Source organism: Thermobia domestica, chromosome 2 (genome assembly GCF_964235325.1).
Source record: "Thermobia domestica chromosome 2, izTheDome1.hap1.1, whole genome shotgun sequence".
NCBI lineage: Eukaryota > Metazoa > Arthropoda > Insecta > Zygentoma > Lepismatidae > Thermobia > Thermobia domestica.
The window spans coordinates 237,300,223-237,315,376 of NC_137455.1; the positions used below are offsets into that span (position 1 = coordinate 237,300,223).

A 15,154-nucleotide genomic window follows, 5' to 3' on the forward strand; every position below is an offset into this window, starting at 1 on the left:
AAATGGTTATATCCTAAAATCCACAGATCCGCAGTTTGCCATCACAGTTAGGAACAAGGCTTCTTTCGAAATCTTTGGTAAAAATGCTACCATTACCACCCTTTCTTCTGCACGTCAGAAGCAACCACCGCCACCTAGACGTCCACCTTTCCTATCTGTCGTCATCCGAGGGGTCGACCCATCCTATTCTGACAATGAGATACAAGAAGAACTCCAACTCGCAGGTCACACCATCCATAAAGTCATGCGTATACGTAATAATGCTGGTCCTACATACATGGTACGTGTACTCACTGCCTCACAAAATACAATAGATTCATTGCTTACTACTGGCGCTTACATCTATTATCGTCGGCACAGGGTCGAACCCTCACGCTCGCCTGCTCCTCTTCCTGTGCGTTGCGAAAATTGCCAAACTTACAGTGATCATAGCACAGCTAGTTGCAAGAATCCACCAGTTTGTGGTTATTGTGCAGGCCCTCATCAAACACGCACTTGTCGGAATCTCGAACGGCCACCCGAATGTCCAACCTGCCACGACCAACATCCGGCCTACAGCTATAAGTGCAAGAATAAACCACAACCTGACCAACAACACCCACATCTAGTAGTTCCACTCCGTATCCCAGACTCTTCACCTCCTCCCAGCCAACAAACTACCGATCCAGTTACCATTCAACAACTCCTTCAATTTTTAACTCTCGCTTTACAGAACATCCATCCCTTTCAGCGCAATCACATTCTACAGCAACTCACCAAGGCCGCTAAATCTGTTTTCAACGTTAACTTCTACGCCACTTATACGAACAACTACGTCCATTTCCATACATCTCCACAAGAAACAGCCGTCTAACTCTGTACATTATGGATTTAGTCTTTCTCTTTCTTAATATCCGCTCTTTGCCCAAGAATAAAACTTTATTTGAAGCACTTTTACTTGAAGAACACATCTCAGCCTTCTTGTTGAACGAGACATTTCTTACGAAAACCACCTCATGTAGCATTCCTCGTTATACGCTTGTGCGTCACGACAACACAGCACCAGCATTACGGGCAAATGGAGGCGTAGCAATAGGTTTTCGAAATCACATACCTCATCGCAATCACATTTGTTCCATTCCTCACCTCCCAGAGCATATAATCACTACCTTATATTTCAAGTCTATCATGATCACCTTCGCTACTATTTACGTTCGCCCAGGTCATCCTATTCCACTCGCATTTTTTAGTCACATCTCTCACACCTATAAAAATTATATCATCCTCGCTGACATAAACTATCATAGTCGCACTCCTGTTGAACGCATACAATTCTCAGATCATATAACCACTCACACCACTGGCATTCTCCACATTCCTCCGACTCCTACTAGACCTGTGTCAAATACCACACCTGACATTGCTATCACTTCAAATACACTTGCTGCTAAGATCACCCTTACAGTTCTGGACCTACTCGGTAGTGATCATGCCCCGATCAAGCTCTCATATCATATGGGAAATGCTCGACCTCACGATGCACCTCCGCCAATTCGAACTCCACGTTTCGACAAAGCTGATTGGGATCATTATCGCAACTATCTTACCACTGCCGTAGCTCATTTGAACCCTCCCACTTCATCAGATGAGCTTTACACACATATTGAAACGATCACTTCAGAAATCACCCATGCATCAGAACTGTTCATTCCCATCACCAGCTCCACCCCTTATCAGCCTAAATTACCTCCGCATTACCTCACTCACATCAAACGTTCCCGGCAAGCTTATCGGGAATACATAAGAACACGAAACCCCGAAGCTCTTCAACTTCACCATCAACTGCAACGTTCAGTCAAAAACTACATTCAAGCATACAAACGCCGTCAATGGATCAAAGCCTGTAATAACCTTACTGACAATGCACACCCTTCACGTTATTGGAAACGTCTCAACGCACTCTGTGGCAAGTACAGCAAAACCCCATATCCTCTCATCATCGACAACAGTCACGCACCATCTGACCAAGCTAAAGCAAACGCCTTTGCTGACTATCTACAAGACATCTTCACACCATCCCGTCATGACCACATTTTTGCTCATCCAGTCGATCATGTCAACACCGCACATCCTATCCTTCAACCAAATCTCAATCATATTTTGCCGCAGCATGAACTCACAGCTCCAATCACTGTTACAGACATCACAACAGTCGTGCAGCATAAACGAAACTCTGCTCCTGGTTTTGATTCCATCACATATCGTCATATCAAAGAAAGTCCTATTTCTCTACTTCTTCTTCTAGCCTCTATTTACACTTTTATTCTCAGAACTGGATTTTTCCCCGCTGAATGGAAGATGTCCAAAACCCTCATGTTTCCGAAACCAAACAAACCTCCTAGCGCAGTCTCTTCCTACCGACCTATACAACTTACTTCCACTTTCAGCAAAATTCTTGAGCGCATCCTTGTCAACAGACTTCATCCATACCTCCACGCACGTAATCTCATTCCTTCTTTTCAAGCCGGATTCCGCCCATCTTATTCCATTAACGATCAGCTTCAACGTCTAACCACTCTCATTACAAATCACTATAATTCCGTTCGTCCATCCTGCCTTGTTCTGTTCGACCTAGAAAAAGCATTCGATAAAGTCTGGCACCTTGCACTTATTTTCAAACTCATCAAGCTTAAATTGCCCATGTCTTACATTCGCTTCATTTTTCACTTCTTGGCATGCCGTATCACATATGTTAATATCAACAACCATCTATCACATCCTATCTTCCTAAATTCTGGTGTCCCACAAGGCTCAGCTCTGTCCCCTTTGCTGTATTTACTATTTGTTTCCGATTTTCCTTCTCTTCCAGACGACGTGTATACTTTCCAGTATGCAGATGACACAGCCTTCCTTGCACTTGGTCGCACCATCAACCATATCAACCTCATCTTACAAGAATCTATGAATCGTTTTTCGCACTGGTGTCATAAATGGCACCTCACCATAAATGCTTCGAAAACACAGGCCATAGTATTTCTGCCGCCACGCAAACGCTCCAAGACCCACAGAAATCCATCACTTCTTTCTCTAAAAATTCAAGATACAGCGATCCGTCCATCCAAAACTGTTACTTACCTTGGTATCGTTTTTGACCACCATCTCACCTGGCTTCCTCATCTTAATTACATCAAAACCAAAGTATATAATCGTCTGAATCTCCTTAAACGCCTCACTGGCACTACCTGGGGTCCCACCTCAACCATGGTTCTCAACACGTATAAAGCATTTCTCCGTCCTGTCCTTACATACGGTTTCACCGCTTGGCTCTCAGCTCCTACCTCGTACTACTACAAACTTGCAACATTTGAACGTCATGCCTTCCGCATTGCCTACCGCATTTCTCTTCCCAGTCCGACTAGATACCTCTATTCACTCATTACTTTCCCTACATTACTTTACCACCTCGAATCTCTTCGCCTCAAGTTCATCACTGTCCGATACATGCAGCAGCAACCACTTCTCCTCGCCACTATGCACTACCTTGCCAATTCATCTGCTCGCCCTCGCTATTACCATCTCCCTCTAAATTTGCTGTTTACATTATACTGTTATACCTTGCCGCCAAATCATCCCGACCTAGAGCTATTGCAGGATCATCGATTGCATGTCCATCTTCCTCATATTTTCCCCTCGCATCAAGCACAGTGATTACCCTCTGTACCTAACAGGGCCTCCCTCGTCTTCATTGGCCTAGCGTCGCCCCTAGGCAGAAGATAACCCGCATTTGTTCTGCTAACATTCCCTACGTGTTGTGGCGTCATCTGCACTCATTTCATCCCTCATGATCATCTCTGCAAATAAAATATTTTTAATCAACTTGTTCTGTAATCTATAATGTATGTATGGTATATATTTTTCTATGTCTTGTATACCCTTTGCCTCACTGATGATTATGGTCGCAAAGACCATAATGACCTGACATCTGTAGTAATTGTTAAATAAAGTCTCATAGCCCAACGCCCGTCGTTCCTCATCCATATACTTCCTATGCAACCCTTCCCTTAAAGAGGGTGTAGCCCTCTACAGGGTAGCTAGCCTGCGGGCTAGCATTAAAAAAAAAAAAAAAAAAAAAAAAAAAAAAACATAAATTGCATCGCCTCCATAGCCAAGTCAAAGAGCACCCACCTCATAGGCTGGATGAAGGTTTATATTCTGTGTAACTTTTCAGATACTAATGGAAAATTGTAATGTACACACGTCTCTGTTTTTCCACAGTCAACGCCAATATATGGAGTTTCTCTTTCATGCCTAAAATAAAATAAATCAATCTGTGTCTATATTAATGCGTAATATGTACCTCTATATCTTAATAAAACATAAATCTAATTACTATATAATGCAAGTCTGACAATCACGTGGTATCATGTCATTCTCATAACATTTTATATTGTCGCAAACGCAAATACTACGTAAATCCTTCAGCCTATTTGTATCAATAGTTGATAACACAATACAATACGTATATTCCAAATACTTGTACTACACCACGCATATACATAATTGCCCATTCAAAACTTTCAACAATTTCTAATTGTACAATTATTTTCGTGTAAGTGCGTTGAATACTAAAAATCAACAGTTTTCATAATTTCGTCTACGCAAATATATAATCTGCAGAGTTGTATGCTAATCAATGTGTTCCGTATTAGTACATGATCTATACCAATATAAATATACCATTCCAGCACTAAAAGTACAATTCGTCTAAATTTTAAATAACTAGTCAATAACATTAAAATATAAATAATTATATACATTGTAAATAATTCAATCGATAATATTCTAATTTCGTAAGTTGTATTTATAAATAAGTCCTAAGTATAAAAAATACTATATTCCAATAATTCAAATCTATTCAAAACTGTTTTAACATAATGGGAGCAACATCCTCTCCGGTAAACGTAAAACAATAACACCAGTAAATACAAGTCTTTGCCTATGTCTTATGCCTTCAAAATTGTTGATTCATGCTTTCAATAGTACACCAATACTAAAATATGGGTTTCTCTTAAAAATATTACCCGTTGTATTCATTAATATATTATTTCCTAAAATAATAAAACTTTCCCAAACATTCCACATGTCATCTTCCCTATGCATCATGCTAGTCTCATTCCATAATAATTTTGTTATCTCCTAAGCTCATTCTAAAATAGCTTAAAACCCTATCTGTAATGTTATACATTAGCAGTTAAAATTGCCTCATACTTTACAAACAAAAATATTAAATATTTTTACATACATAAAGCATTTTATACCCATTTCAATAGTTGCAAATACGTCAATTATCTGTCAAATGTATTTGCTGTTGCTTCAAATTAAATCAGTTCCACACGTAAAAATCAATCACCATATAAAGCTTCCCAACTGTTATCAAATATTATAAGGAATATATATTCTTATAATTCAATACATGGTAAATAAAAACAATATAATTATCTCTGGTACTTGTTAATTCTATAATAGCAGCTACATAAATACTCTAGTTCGCAGTAAATACAATATACTTAAATATTATGCTCCATACCGTAATCCAATTTAAAATATTTTCAAGCTATTATTTATTTAATTCTTTCAAATGGAAATCGTAGTGCCAATTAGCATAAATACAATCTTCAGCATTTCCTCAATATGTGCAACATTCATCAATGCAAACCAATACTAAACAATTCCCAAGCAACGTGTAAATTGTAATACTCCACCCATTCCAAATCCATCGTGTGCCGTTCCGCACATTCACTACGTTAACGCAAACCAATACTAAAACTGCACCCGAATATAATCTTAAATACATCTATACAAATAAAATATAAGTTTGTTCTATTTTATAGCAATTCAATATACTTCTACAAACCATATTATTAAATAAAAATCCTAAATAAATAATAAACAACCCTACAAAGTGCATACGTATCCAGTTAAACCCAATTTAATAACCTCATTACAAACTAATATATTACGCTTAAATGGTGCTTCAATTCAATAAACAATAATAGCTTTCTCTATTTATTTTATTCTCTTCTCTTTCTTGTACATCTAAATCTCATGTAATTCACCTTAAGTCTCCCCCTTCATTCTGTATCAGTCTCCCATATAACGTGGCTGTTAAATAAAGTTGTAATTATTGCCAATAGATGGTAGCACAGTTGCACATATCGTAGTACTGTGGGGTTCCGCTTTCTTTATCAAAATGTCTCGTTATCTATTATTATTATTTCAATTTTATAATAATTAAGTACATGCTAAAACAAAAAATAATATAAATTAATCACATAATGCAATAATATGTTAAACTATGCAACTTCGCCCAGCCAAATTCTTCACAATTTTAATTACCATCAATCTATACGACAATGCAAGCAAAACGCGCGCATTCGCATTTCAGAGTCCTACTATGGAGGAACCTCTGTTCAACAATCACGCAACGCCGCCATATTGGAAAAACAAATCCGTCCATCAAAACCACAATCGGCAACGCTCAATTCTTCATACGTAAGTATATACATATAATAAGTATTATAGGTTAATTAATATTGATCATTTCCAATTATATAAATAAAAGAATGTTCAAGGTAAATTCATAATTAATCTAGTAAAAATTAAAGTATAATTCATAATTAGGGCTTGGTCTCATTACGTAAAAATTATATTATAGGTAACTATACGTAGTCTAATCACTGTAGAGCTCCTCCCTGGCTAATCGGTTAACGTACGCAACTTTGGCGTGGTCAACCCGGGTTCTATTCCCGGCGGAAGCTCATGTGGTTCGGATTCCACGTTAATCAATATGTCCACGTCTCATATAACCTCACTGCTAAAAGAAACGCTAAACTAAAGTCAACAACAATCTAATTAGTTTTCGCTGCAACACTACAAAACATCCCTAAAAGAAAAATTTACCTATTTATGGAAAAATCAGTGTAATTATTCTCATTACAGACAACACTGCGATATGGACATAAATTATATACAACTGCAACAACAAACAACCAGGAAATAGCCAACAAAATAGCGGCCGTGTCATCAAAGGTGCGTAAACTTTCTCTTCTTACTTAAGTCACAATAATAAATATATATACAAAGTGTGCCGGTATCTATAAATAAAAACACCATTAGCGTCCACGGCTACCAAGCAGCAAATATACAAATCGGGTGTGCAAAACTCGCAACAGTAATGGCGCCAGCGCAAAGGTTACACATACGTAATAAAATATAAAAAGCAAGCGGTAAAAGTATAAAGGAAAGTCAAAGCAAAACCAAACAGTAAGGGCGCCAGCGGAAAAATCACACATACGTAATAAATATACAAAGCGAGCGGTAAAAGTATAAAGGGAACTCGCACTACGGTCAGACAGTAATGGCGCCAGCGGAAAAATCACACATACGTAATAAGCTATACAAAACAAGCTGTAAAAGTATAAAAGGAAGTCGCAATTAATTCCAACAATAATGGCTACAGCAAAAAATCACATACGTAATAAAATATATAAAGCAGGCGGTAAAAGTATAAAGGGAACTCGCACTACGGTCAGACAGTAATGGCGCCAGCGCAAAAAGATCACAGAGACACGTAATAAAATATACACAGCGGCGGCAAGTCCTCTGCTGTGTAGAGCTTTGTCTGTTACTACTATCTAATACCAAAAATTGAATTTTTTTTCTGATAGGTATCTTTTTAGTTTTATACATACTGTTAAGAACAACAAAAACAGGTCTACTAAACATTTTCAACAGATGCAGAGTTATTTAAAAATCAATTTAAATGAAAGGGGTACGGTATGAAACTAATAAAAACTGCATATTGAAATACCAGAAGAATAGAAATGCAACAAAACCTGCATATTGATATACAATAAAAGTTGAAAGCTAATGGGATACCTGAGCATTGTGTGATTTCACTAGTGCTGCAATATCTGGTTCAGTCTTCGTGACGCACATTATTAAGTCATCAACTGATAAGCGATTTCGTATCTTTGTTTTAATGCTTACCATGGAAGAAAAAAATCACTTTCGCACAGGTACGGTGTACGGAATTATTACATTTAAAGCAGCAGATACCAGATTCTTCTCTCCTCTTTAGACAGAACTTGTCCAAGTCTTCGTACAGAAACCCAGTTGCAAGGACTTGTGGCACGATAATTCTATTAGTTGGTCAAGACGATGTGGGCTTAGATCAGCCACTTTCCTGACCTCTTCAATGAAGGGGTTTAATATCTATCTTCAACCAATACTTTAATCGTAGTGAATATATTACTCTTACTGTATCCACTATATACAGTATAAGAAATGGATTCTACTGTTATAGAAATAGATGGATATCGTGAGATCTTCGTAATAGGTATAAGGTATATTAAAAATCCCACACAAGCTTATTACAAACCAGAAATTATAAGGGGGTCGCTGGCAAGAGGATGTGATAAAATGGGGATCGTGATATGGAATTATGTTGAGAATCACTAGGGATTGCAGTTTATGAATGTGATATATTTGGGAATATCTGATCATATGTGCTATTTTTAAAATCACTTTACTTCACTTTACTTCACTTAAAATGGTAAAATGAAGCAATAAACAGTGTAATTTTATGTTGCAATTTCCACCAAACAGTTCATTGGCTTGCTACCGAATTTTGGAAAATGTAAGAAAGAACAAAATGGCAACATGCTTCAATTCTGTTGCTATAGGAATCTCTGCTACAGTTCCGTATACTAGGTTGTGCCTGAATTTCTGCAAAGAAAGCGTCTGTATCGAAAGCTTCCATTGACCTCATCTTTCAGAATATGTATCTGGATGATGAAATGATAAATTGTAGCACTGTGGCGTGTCTTCGACCCATGAAGTCGCGTAGTATGCGAAGGTTTTAGCTTGTGTCAGATGGTAGATTCCCGCGACAAGCCTGCTACAGAAAAAAAAAATGTCGATCGTTTTCGGCACACGAAGTGTCGTAGTGTGCGAAGGGCCCTGCAGTGTTGTAACTAGATAGTGACACCCGGGGCGGTGCTTTGAGAACTGAACAAATACAATACTACCATTTCATTCCACTATTTTATTCATTCTCTCATCATAACCGTTTCTTTTAGCATCCCTGGCATAAAACTCAAATATTTCATTGCATTTTGTTACCTTTGTTACATCGTTTGGCAAACGCTGACAATAGTTCTTTCGCAAAAACCATGCTTCCCGTCTGGCTTTTGAACTAATAGTAATATTTGTTTTCATCTAGCGCATTTTAGATTTGCAATTTGTAAAACATTTCTTCCTAGCCAAACTTGAAAGGAAATGAAATGCCAAATAGTTGCTCAAAAAATGTTCTCAGTCTCGGGGTGAAGTTAGAAGATGGCACAAAAATTACAACAGAAATAAATTATTGTTACCGTATGATTCGAAACCACTCGAGTTTTCCTCATGCTCACTCTCTCTCTCTCTCTCTCTCTCTTTTCACTTTTGTGTTAATTCTTTGCTTCACAAACGAGATACAACTTAGGCTACAGTGAATGATTGGAAGCTAAACCTCTTGCAATGTATGAACATATTTTTCGAAAAAATCAAATATTCTTTTTTTTTTTTTTTTTTTTTTAGTCATAATAACTTACAAGATTGAATCCGTAAAGGGATTTGAATTGGAATGAATATATGCAGGTGCGGATCCACGAGAAGGGCTATAGGGGCTATAGCCCCCTTGACGCTCAGGTATACACTGGATAAAATGGACTTCAATCCTACTTTCTTTAAACTGGGTAAAGTTGGAAACTATGGTTTAGCCCCTCCCTTGAGCATATCCTGGATCCGCGGCTGAATATATGTAACAGATTTTAAGCACTGTAAAGTTACTTGTTGTGTGAGAATCTCTAGAGCGCCTGACTTTCGATTCGGAAGTCCTGGTTCGATTCCAGGCATAAGACATTGAAATTTTTAACTTGCTTGTATTTGAATTTCAAACCATACTTAGTGTAAGAAGCAAGAGATTTCATCTGGAAAAGAAAAAAGATGTTCAAGGAAAGTGGAAATGATCAATGAATTGAGACAAAAATGTTAAAAAATTATATCATGAAATTGCTCGAGATTCTGGTTCGATTCCCAGTCGGAGCTCAAGTGGTTCTGGTCCAACTTTAAGCTATAGGTCAGAGGCGGATCCAGGACGGACTTCTCGGGGGGAGGGGCTGTGGGTTGTAATATTGCTACTTAGAGCTAGTTTTAAGAGCTCCAAACTCTGAGATGGGTTTTATTTAGCTATATATAAAATAAGAAAGTTTCCTCTTCTGGGGGGAGAGCGATCGCCCCCCTTCCTGGATTCGCCCCTGCTATAGGTCTACGTCTCATATAGCTTCTGTTATGAAAGGGACACAAGGCTCAAATCCAACCAACCAATCTCAAAGTAAAGTCTAAGTAGGAAAATACTTGTCTACGAGGTTTCACATACAGAATAGACTAAAACAAGGAGATGCACTGTCGCCATTATTATTAAATTTTATTCAGGAATATGCTATAAGGAAAATTAAAGATAGTAACCAGGTAGTGTTACAATGAGACGAGGCAGAATCCTTTGGGATGAGAAAGTTTTTTGTCAAGTCATTTGTCTCGAAAATACAAACTCAGTTTTTGAATTTGGAAAACACACACACACACAGCAAACGTAACGGTTTCGATGTTCTAAGATTATCTTCCTCGGACCATGCACACTACATGATTATCTACGATAATTTAAGTGGGACATTTATAGTTGAAATAGAACTTTTGGTTCAATTGCATTTTATTGTCAATAGTCCAGATGGCTTAAACCTAATTTAATTGGGAGTGAGGAAATAAAATTTCTTCACATACTTGTGAACTCGAACCTGTGCTGCCCTGGATGGCTTTTGTATGTGTCCCTAATCTTACTTTTTACAAAGCATGTCCTGCACAGTAAAAGAAATAGTAATACAACACAATGCGGTGACCCAGCGTGATACCATCTTTAGTTAAATCAACAGAAAACATGGTGTTGATTTCGGTAGTGGGAGAAAAAAAATTAGCTACAGTGAGATTTGAACATGGATTACTCAGTTAGAAGTCGAGCGTCTTACCTACTTGGAAAGAACACTTGATTGAAACAGTATAGAGATAAAAGAAAAAAAAATGTTGCTTAACACTAAACACAATATTACTCTCGCGACTTATACCATGATTTAATTACTTTTTCATTGGTCAACTAAGCAGCACAATTCATCTTACCTTTCACCACACTCTTCATTTTTTTTTTTTAATTCAAACTACATGACCCACCGACGGGACGACCTAAACATTGTCTTCCATCGCGGTTTTGTTATTGTCTCTGGAGCCTATCATGACATCGCTCTAGCATCGAATCATAACAGTAAATACAGTCGTAATTGTAATTAGCCATGTTCTATTTTCTTACTTCCTCTGTCAAAAACATTTTTATATTATCATATCTAATATAATAAATGTGTTAGGACTTAGGAACAATTAGTGAACATTGGGAAGGTCACGTCGCCTTTTAAAGCTGTCTTACGACCGTCTTTACTATTATGTGCTATTACTAACTCCAGTACCGGTACCGTAGTAGACCTGCCTATCTGATTTGACTCGCGGTTTTAGACGGAAAGGTAGGTTGTACGGAATAACATTTTTAAAAAAGTCTTAGTGAGTCGGCATTGAAATCTTGAACACGTTTAGGCAAGGCCTGGCCTATTTCAATTCAATTCGCGATTTTACTTCGTGATAGCTTTTATTTTTTAGTTTTTTCGGCAACCTAAACCTGCCATCTGAAGCACTTACCCTTCCTTCCCCCTACATTCTAGTGCATGCAAATATATATACATATAAAGATTATTTGCGGAATCACACGGTAATGCTTTTGCACCTCGGAAATACCTCTACAGGAGGCCAAGTTCAAAGTTTAAAATGGCAACAGGGGTTGATTTTGTTCCCATTCAAACAAGTTCTAAATTTTGAACAACTTTAAGAGGAAGCACTTTTTGATAGCTTATACCGTTCGGCACTTTCAAGATCTACTTGGAAGTCGAAATTATCGTGGTTTAGAGGGTTTTCGGAACTTTTCGTGTGTTGTAACTCAAAGGGAACGATAAATAAAGGTTCTAAACTAAAGTGATTTATTAAATCAGATATGCGGAATGAAGCTATAAAATTTTTAAAAATGGGCATCCCGAAAATACCGCTACAGAGGGTAGCAAAATTTTAAGTAGAAAAATGTTTGATTTCGCTTTCTTCGAAACAAGCACAAAATTTTGAACAACTTTCAGACAAAACATCGTTTCAAGAAAGTGGTAGGATACGAGTCAACTCCGAGAAATCACACACACTTGATTAGGGATAGCCAACTCCGGAATTTTTACTTTCCGGAATCCGGAAAGTAAAATCGGTTAAAATCCATATTTCGAAAAAATCAGGATTTTTTCGCTTTTCGGACTTTTCTAAATTCCGGATTTTTTCTGAATTTCGGAACTTTCCCGACATCGGATTTTTTCCGAAATCCGGAAAGTAAAATTTCCGACTCCGGAAAACAAATTTTCTGGAATACGGATTCCGGAAAATTTTGGCCATCCCTATACATACGATGTTTGTCCACCACTTATGGCACTAACCGAAATCGAACCGACTACCGCACCCACCAGAGGTATTAAAGGCAAAGCTAACATGACATTTCTTGTGTGTTGTGGGTAATAACTTTGTTGTATTTTGATCAGCATGGTGCAGTCTGCTACATTTTACTTTCGTTCCCATGATATGCTGCAACATTTTACGAGACAAGAGGCGACAAACGAGACGAGACGGGATATAACCCTTCGAGACGAGGAGAGACGAGTACATTTTTTGAGAGGAGATATGCTTTGCACGAGACAAGACGAGGCAGCTTGAAGTCTCGTCTCATGGTAACACTATAATCAGGCCTTAGAGCTAAATGGCACTCACCAGGTTATGGCTTATGCTGATAATGTCAATTTGATACGAGATATTGTGAGGACAAGTGAAAGAAATGCAGAGGTTTTATTAAACGCCTGCAGAAAAGTGGACTTAGAAATAAATACAGAAAAAAAACTGTATACATGAAAATGCACCGTGATCGCAAAACTCCAAATAATGGATGCGTTAAAATATCAAACAATACTATCGACATCGACGAAACTCTTCGCGAATTCTGTCAAAAAGTTGAAGCTTGAAATATATAAAACGACCATTATGCCTCTTATGCTGTATGGCTGCGAAACTTGGCCACTTACTTTGAGGGAAGAACGCAGACTGAAAGTATTCGAGAATAAAATCCTGTGGCGAATATTCGGACTCAAGAGGGATGACAATGGCGAATGGTGGAAACTTCATAACGATTAACATAATTTATACCATATACCTAACATTGTTAGAGTCATTAAAGCTAGGAAGTTCAGGTTGGCAGGTCATGTAGCGAGAATGAAATAAAGTAGAACTGCTGTCAAGATATTAACATTTTCGATCCTAAGCCCGAGTCAGACTCGCGTTGTATGTTTATTCCAAAACGCCGGAGCTCGAGTCTAACTAGTTTCTTACGTAACAGTCTCTATGCACCTTATTATGGGTTGCAGTCGGTTGTTGACCGTATTAAATACTTACTGAGAATTATGGCCGTGGGCACCAACGAAGTTCAACTGTTGAACGAGTGTCATAACCAAATTCGGTGAAAATGTCTGTTTCACCAAAAGCGTTCAAGGTTAAATCTCGGTCAAATGGTGGATAAACTTGGTTTGAGCTTGAATGGCCGAATTTGAGAGTTTAAATTTCGTTCATCCAAGTCAGTCTATTTACACTCAATAATGTCTGTATTTTTCCACTCATATTCGGAAAAAAAATTTTTTTGCTCGTGGTTTCATTATTTTTTCCATCACAATTACGAACACTAAAATTAGACTACTCACAACTCTATGCACACGATCTCGGAAGCCGAAAAGACAGGCACGCGATATGCTTCCTTCATTTGTTACTTTGTTAAACGAAGATAGAAATACTATTCACGTGACATCCATCGAAGCATAAACGAACTTTTAGGCCTACAGGTTGATTGTTGTGATCAACTTCCTGGGTGTGATTGCAGAACGTTCGATAAAATAGTGGAATATTTTGTACCGAAAACTATTTCATTTTAACAAAAGTTCCTTGTTTGAAGCAAGTGAAATAAATGTAGAAGAAATATCAAAGATTTTACAAGAGTACAGTTTAGATTCCGGCTCGTAAGGTGAAATTGATTATTTAGATTTGGATCCTGATTTCAAAATTTAGAAAGTAGGTAAGCACATGTTAACACCCTTATAAAAATATTTGCCCGGCGGGAGCTCATGTGGTTCGGATTCCACGTGAACCAGTTGGCCCCGTCTCATATAGCCTCGCTGCTGAAAGGAACGTTAAGCTCAAAATCAACCAACTCAAAATATTTGTACGAGGCGCATTCAGAAAGTAACATTTTCACGTGTCCCATAGCTAGGAAGCCGAGATCGATCGCGTGTATGTGAGAGAGTGATGTCCTAGCATGGCTAATGCTCCAGCGGAATTTCCCTAGTGCTCTCAGTAGCGCCGTGGTAGTGGTTGAAGATGAACGTTCCTATCCATCTCCCGCTGCCTGTGAAGTGCGAGCAGTGATAAAGTTTATAAATGCACAGAGTATAGAGCCGATTGAAATCTATCGTCAGCTGTGCCAGGTCTATGGACATAACGTCATGAGCAAGCATATGGTGCGTTGCTGGTGTAGACAATTTGCAGCAGGACGTCAAAATGTGCATGATGAGGAGGGCAGCTGGAGACCAACCGTCATCACAGACGATCTTGTACACTTTGTTCCGCGAAGCATCATGCAGAATCGTCGCTTCACAATAACGGAACTCAGGGGTCAGTTCCCGCATATTTTCCGCTCCTTATTGCACAGTCAGCGACTGTAAAAAGTGGAGGTTGGATACATAAGAAATGATAGCTTTTTCCAGTAGCAGAATAGTTTCACTGTATGTCTGATAGTTGGACAACCAACATGACAGCAAATACATGCCCGAAAACATAACATGCCAGGATATTCCTCCATTTGGAGGAAAAAGTATTACTATCTGAGAGCATCACTTAGAGAAACAACCACGAG

At 38.2% G+C, this 15,154-nt stretch overlaps 1 protein-coding gene across 1 annotated transcript; it reads left to right on the plus strand.

The window, feature by feature from the left end:
- The first annotated feature begins 864 nt into the window (after positions 1-864).
- LOC145679371 (uncharacterized) lies at positions 865-4,227 on the plus strand. Its single transcript, XM_081749954.1, has 2 exons — positions 865-2,221; positions 4,208-4,227. Exons 1-2 carry the CDS (start codon positions 865-867, stop codon positions 4,225-4,227), a joined length of 1,377 nt encoding a protein of 458 aa, XP_081606080.1.
- Positions 4,228-15,154: the final 10,927 nt, after the last annotated feature.

Bases quoted from the DNA above. Each gene is read 5' to 3' on its own strand.
- LOC145679371 (XM_081749954.1), top strand. From the start codon at position 865: ATGGATTTAGTCTTTCTCTTTCTTAATATCCGCTCTTTGCCCAAGAAT. The intron at 2,222-4,207 runs GTTTTGATTCCA...GTAACTTTTCAG, and splicing joins TAAACGAAACTCTGCTCCTG to ATACTAATGGAAAATTGTAA.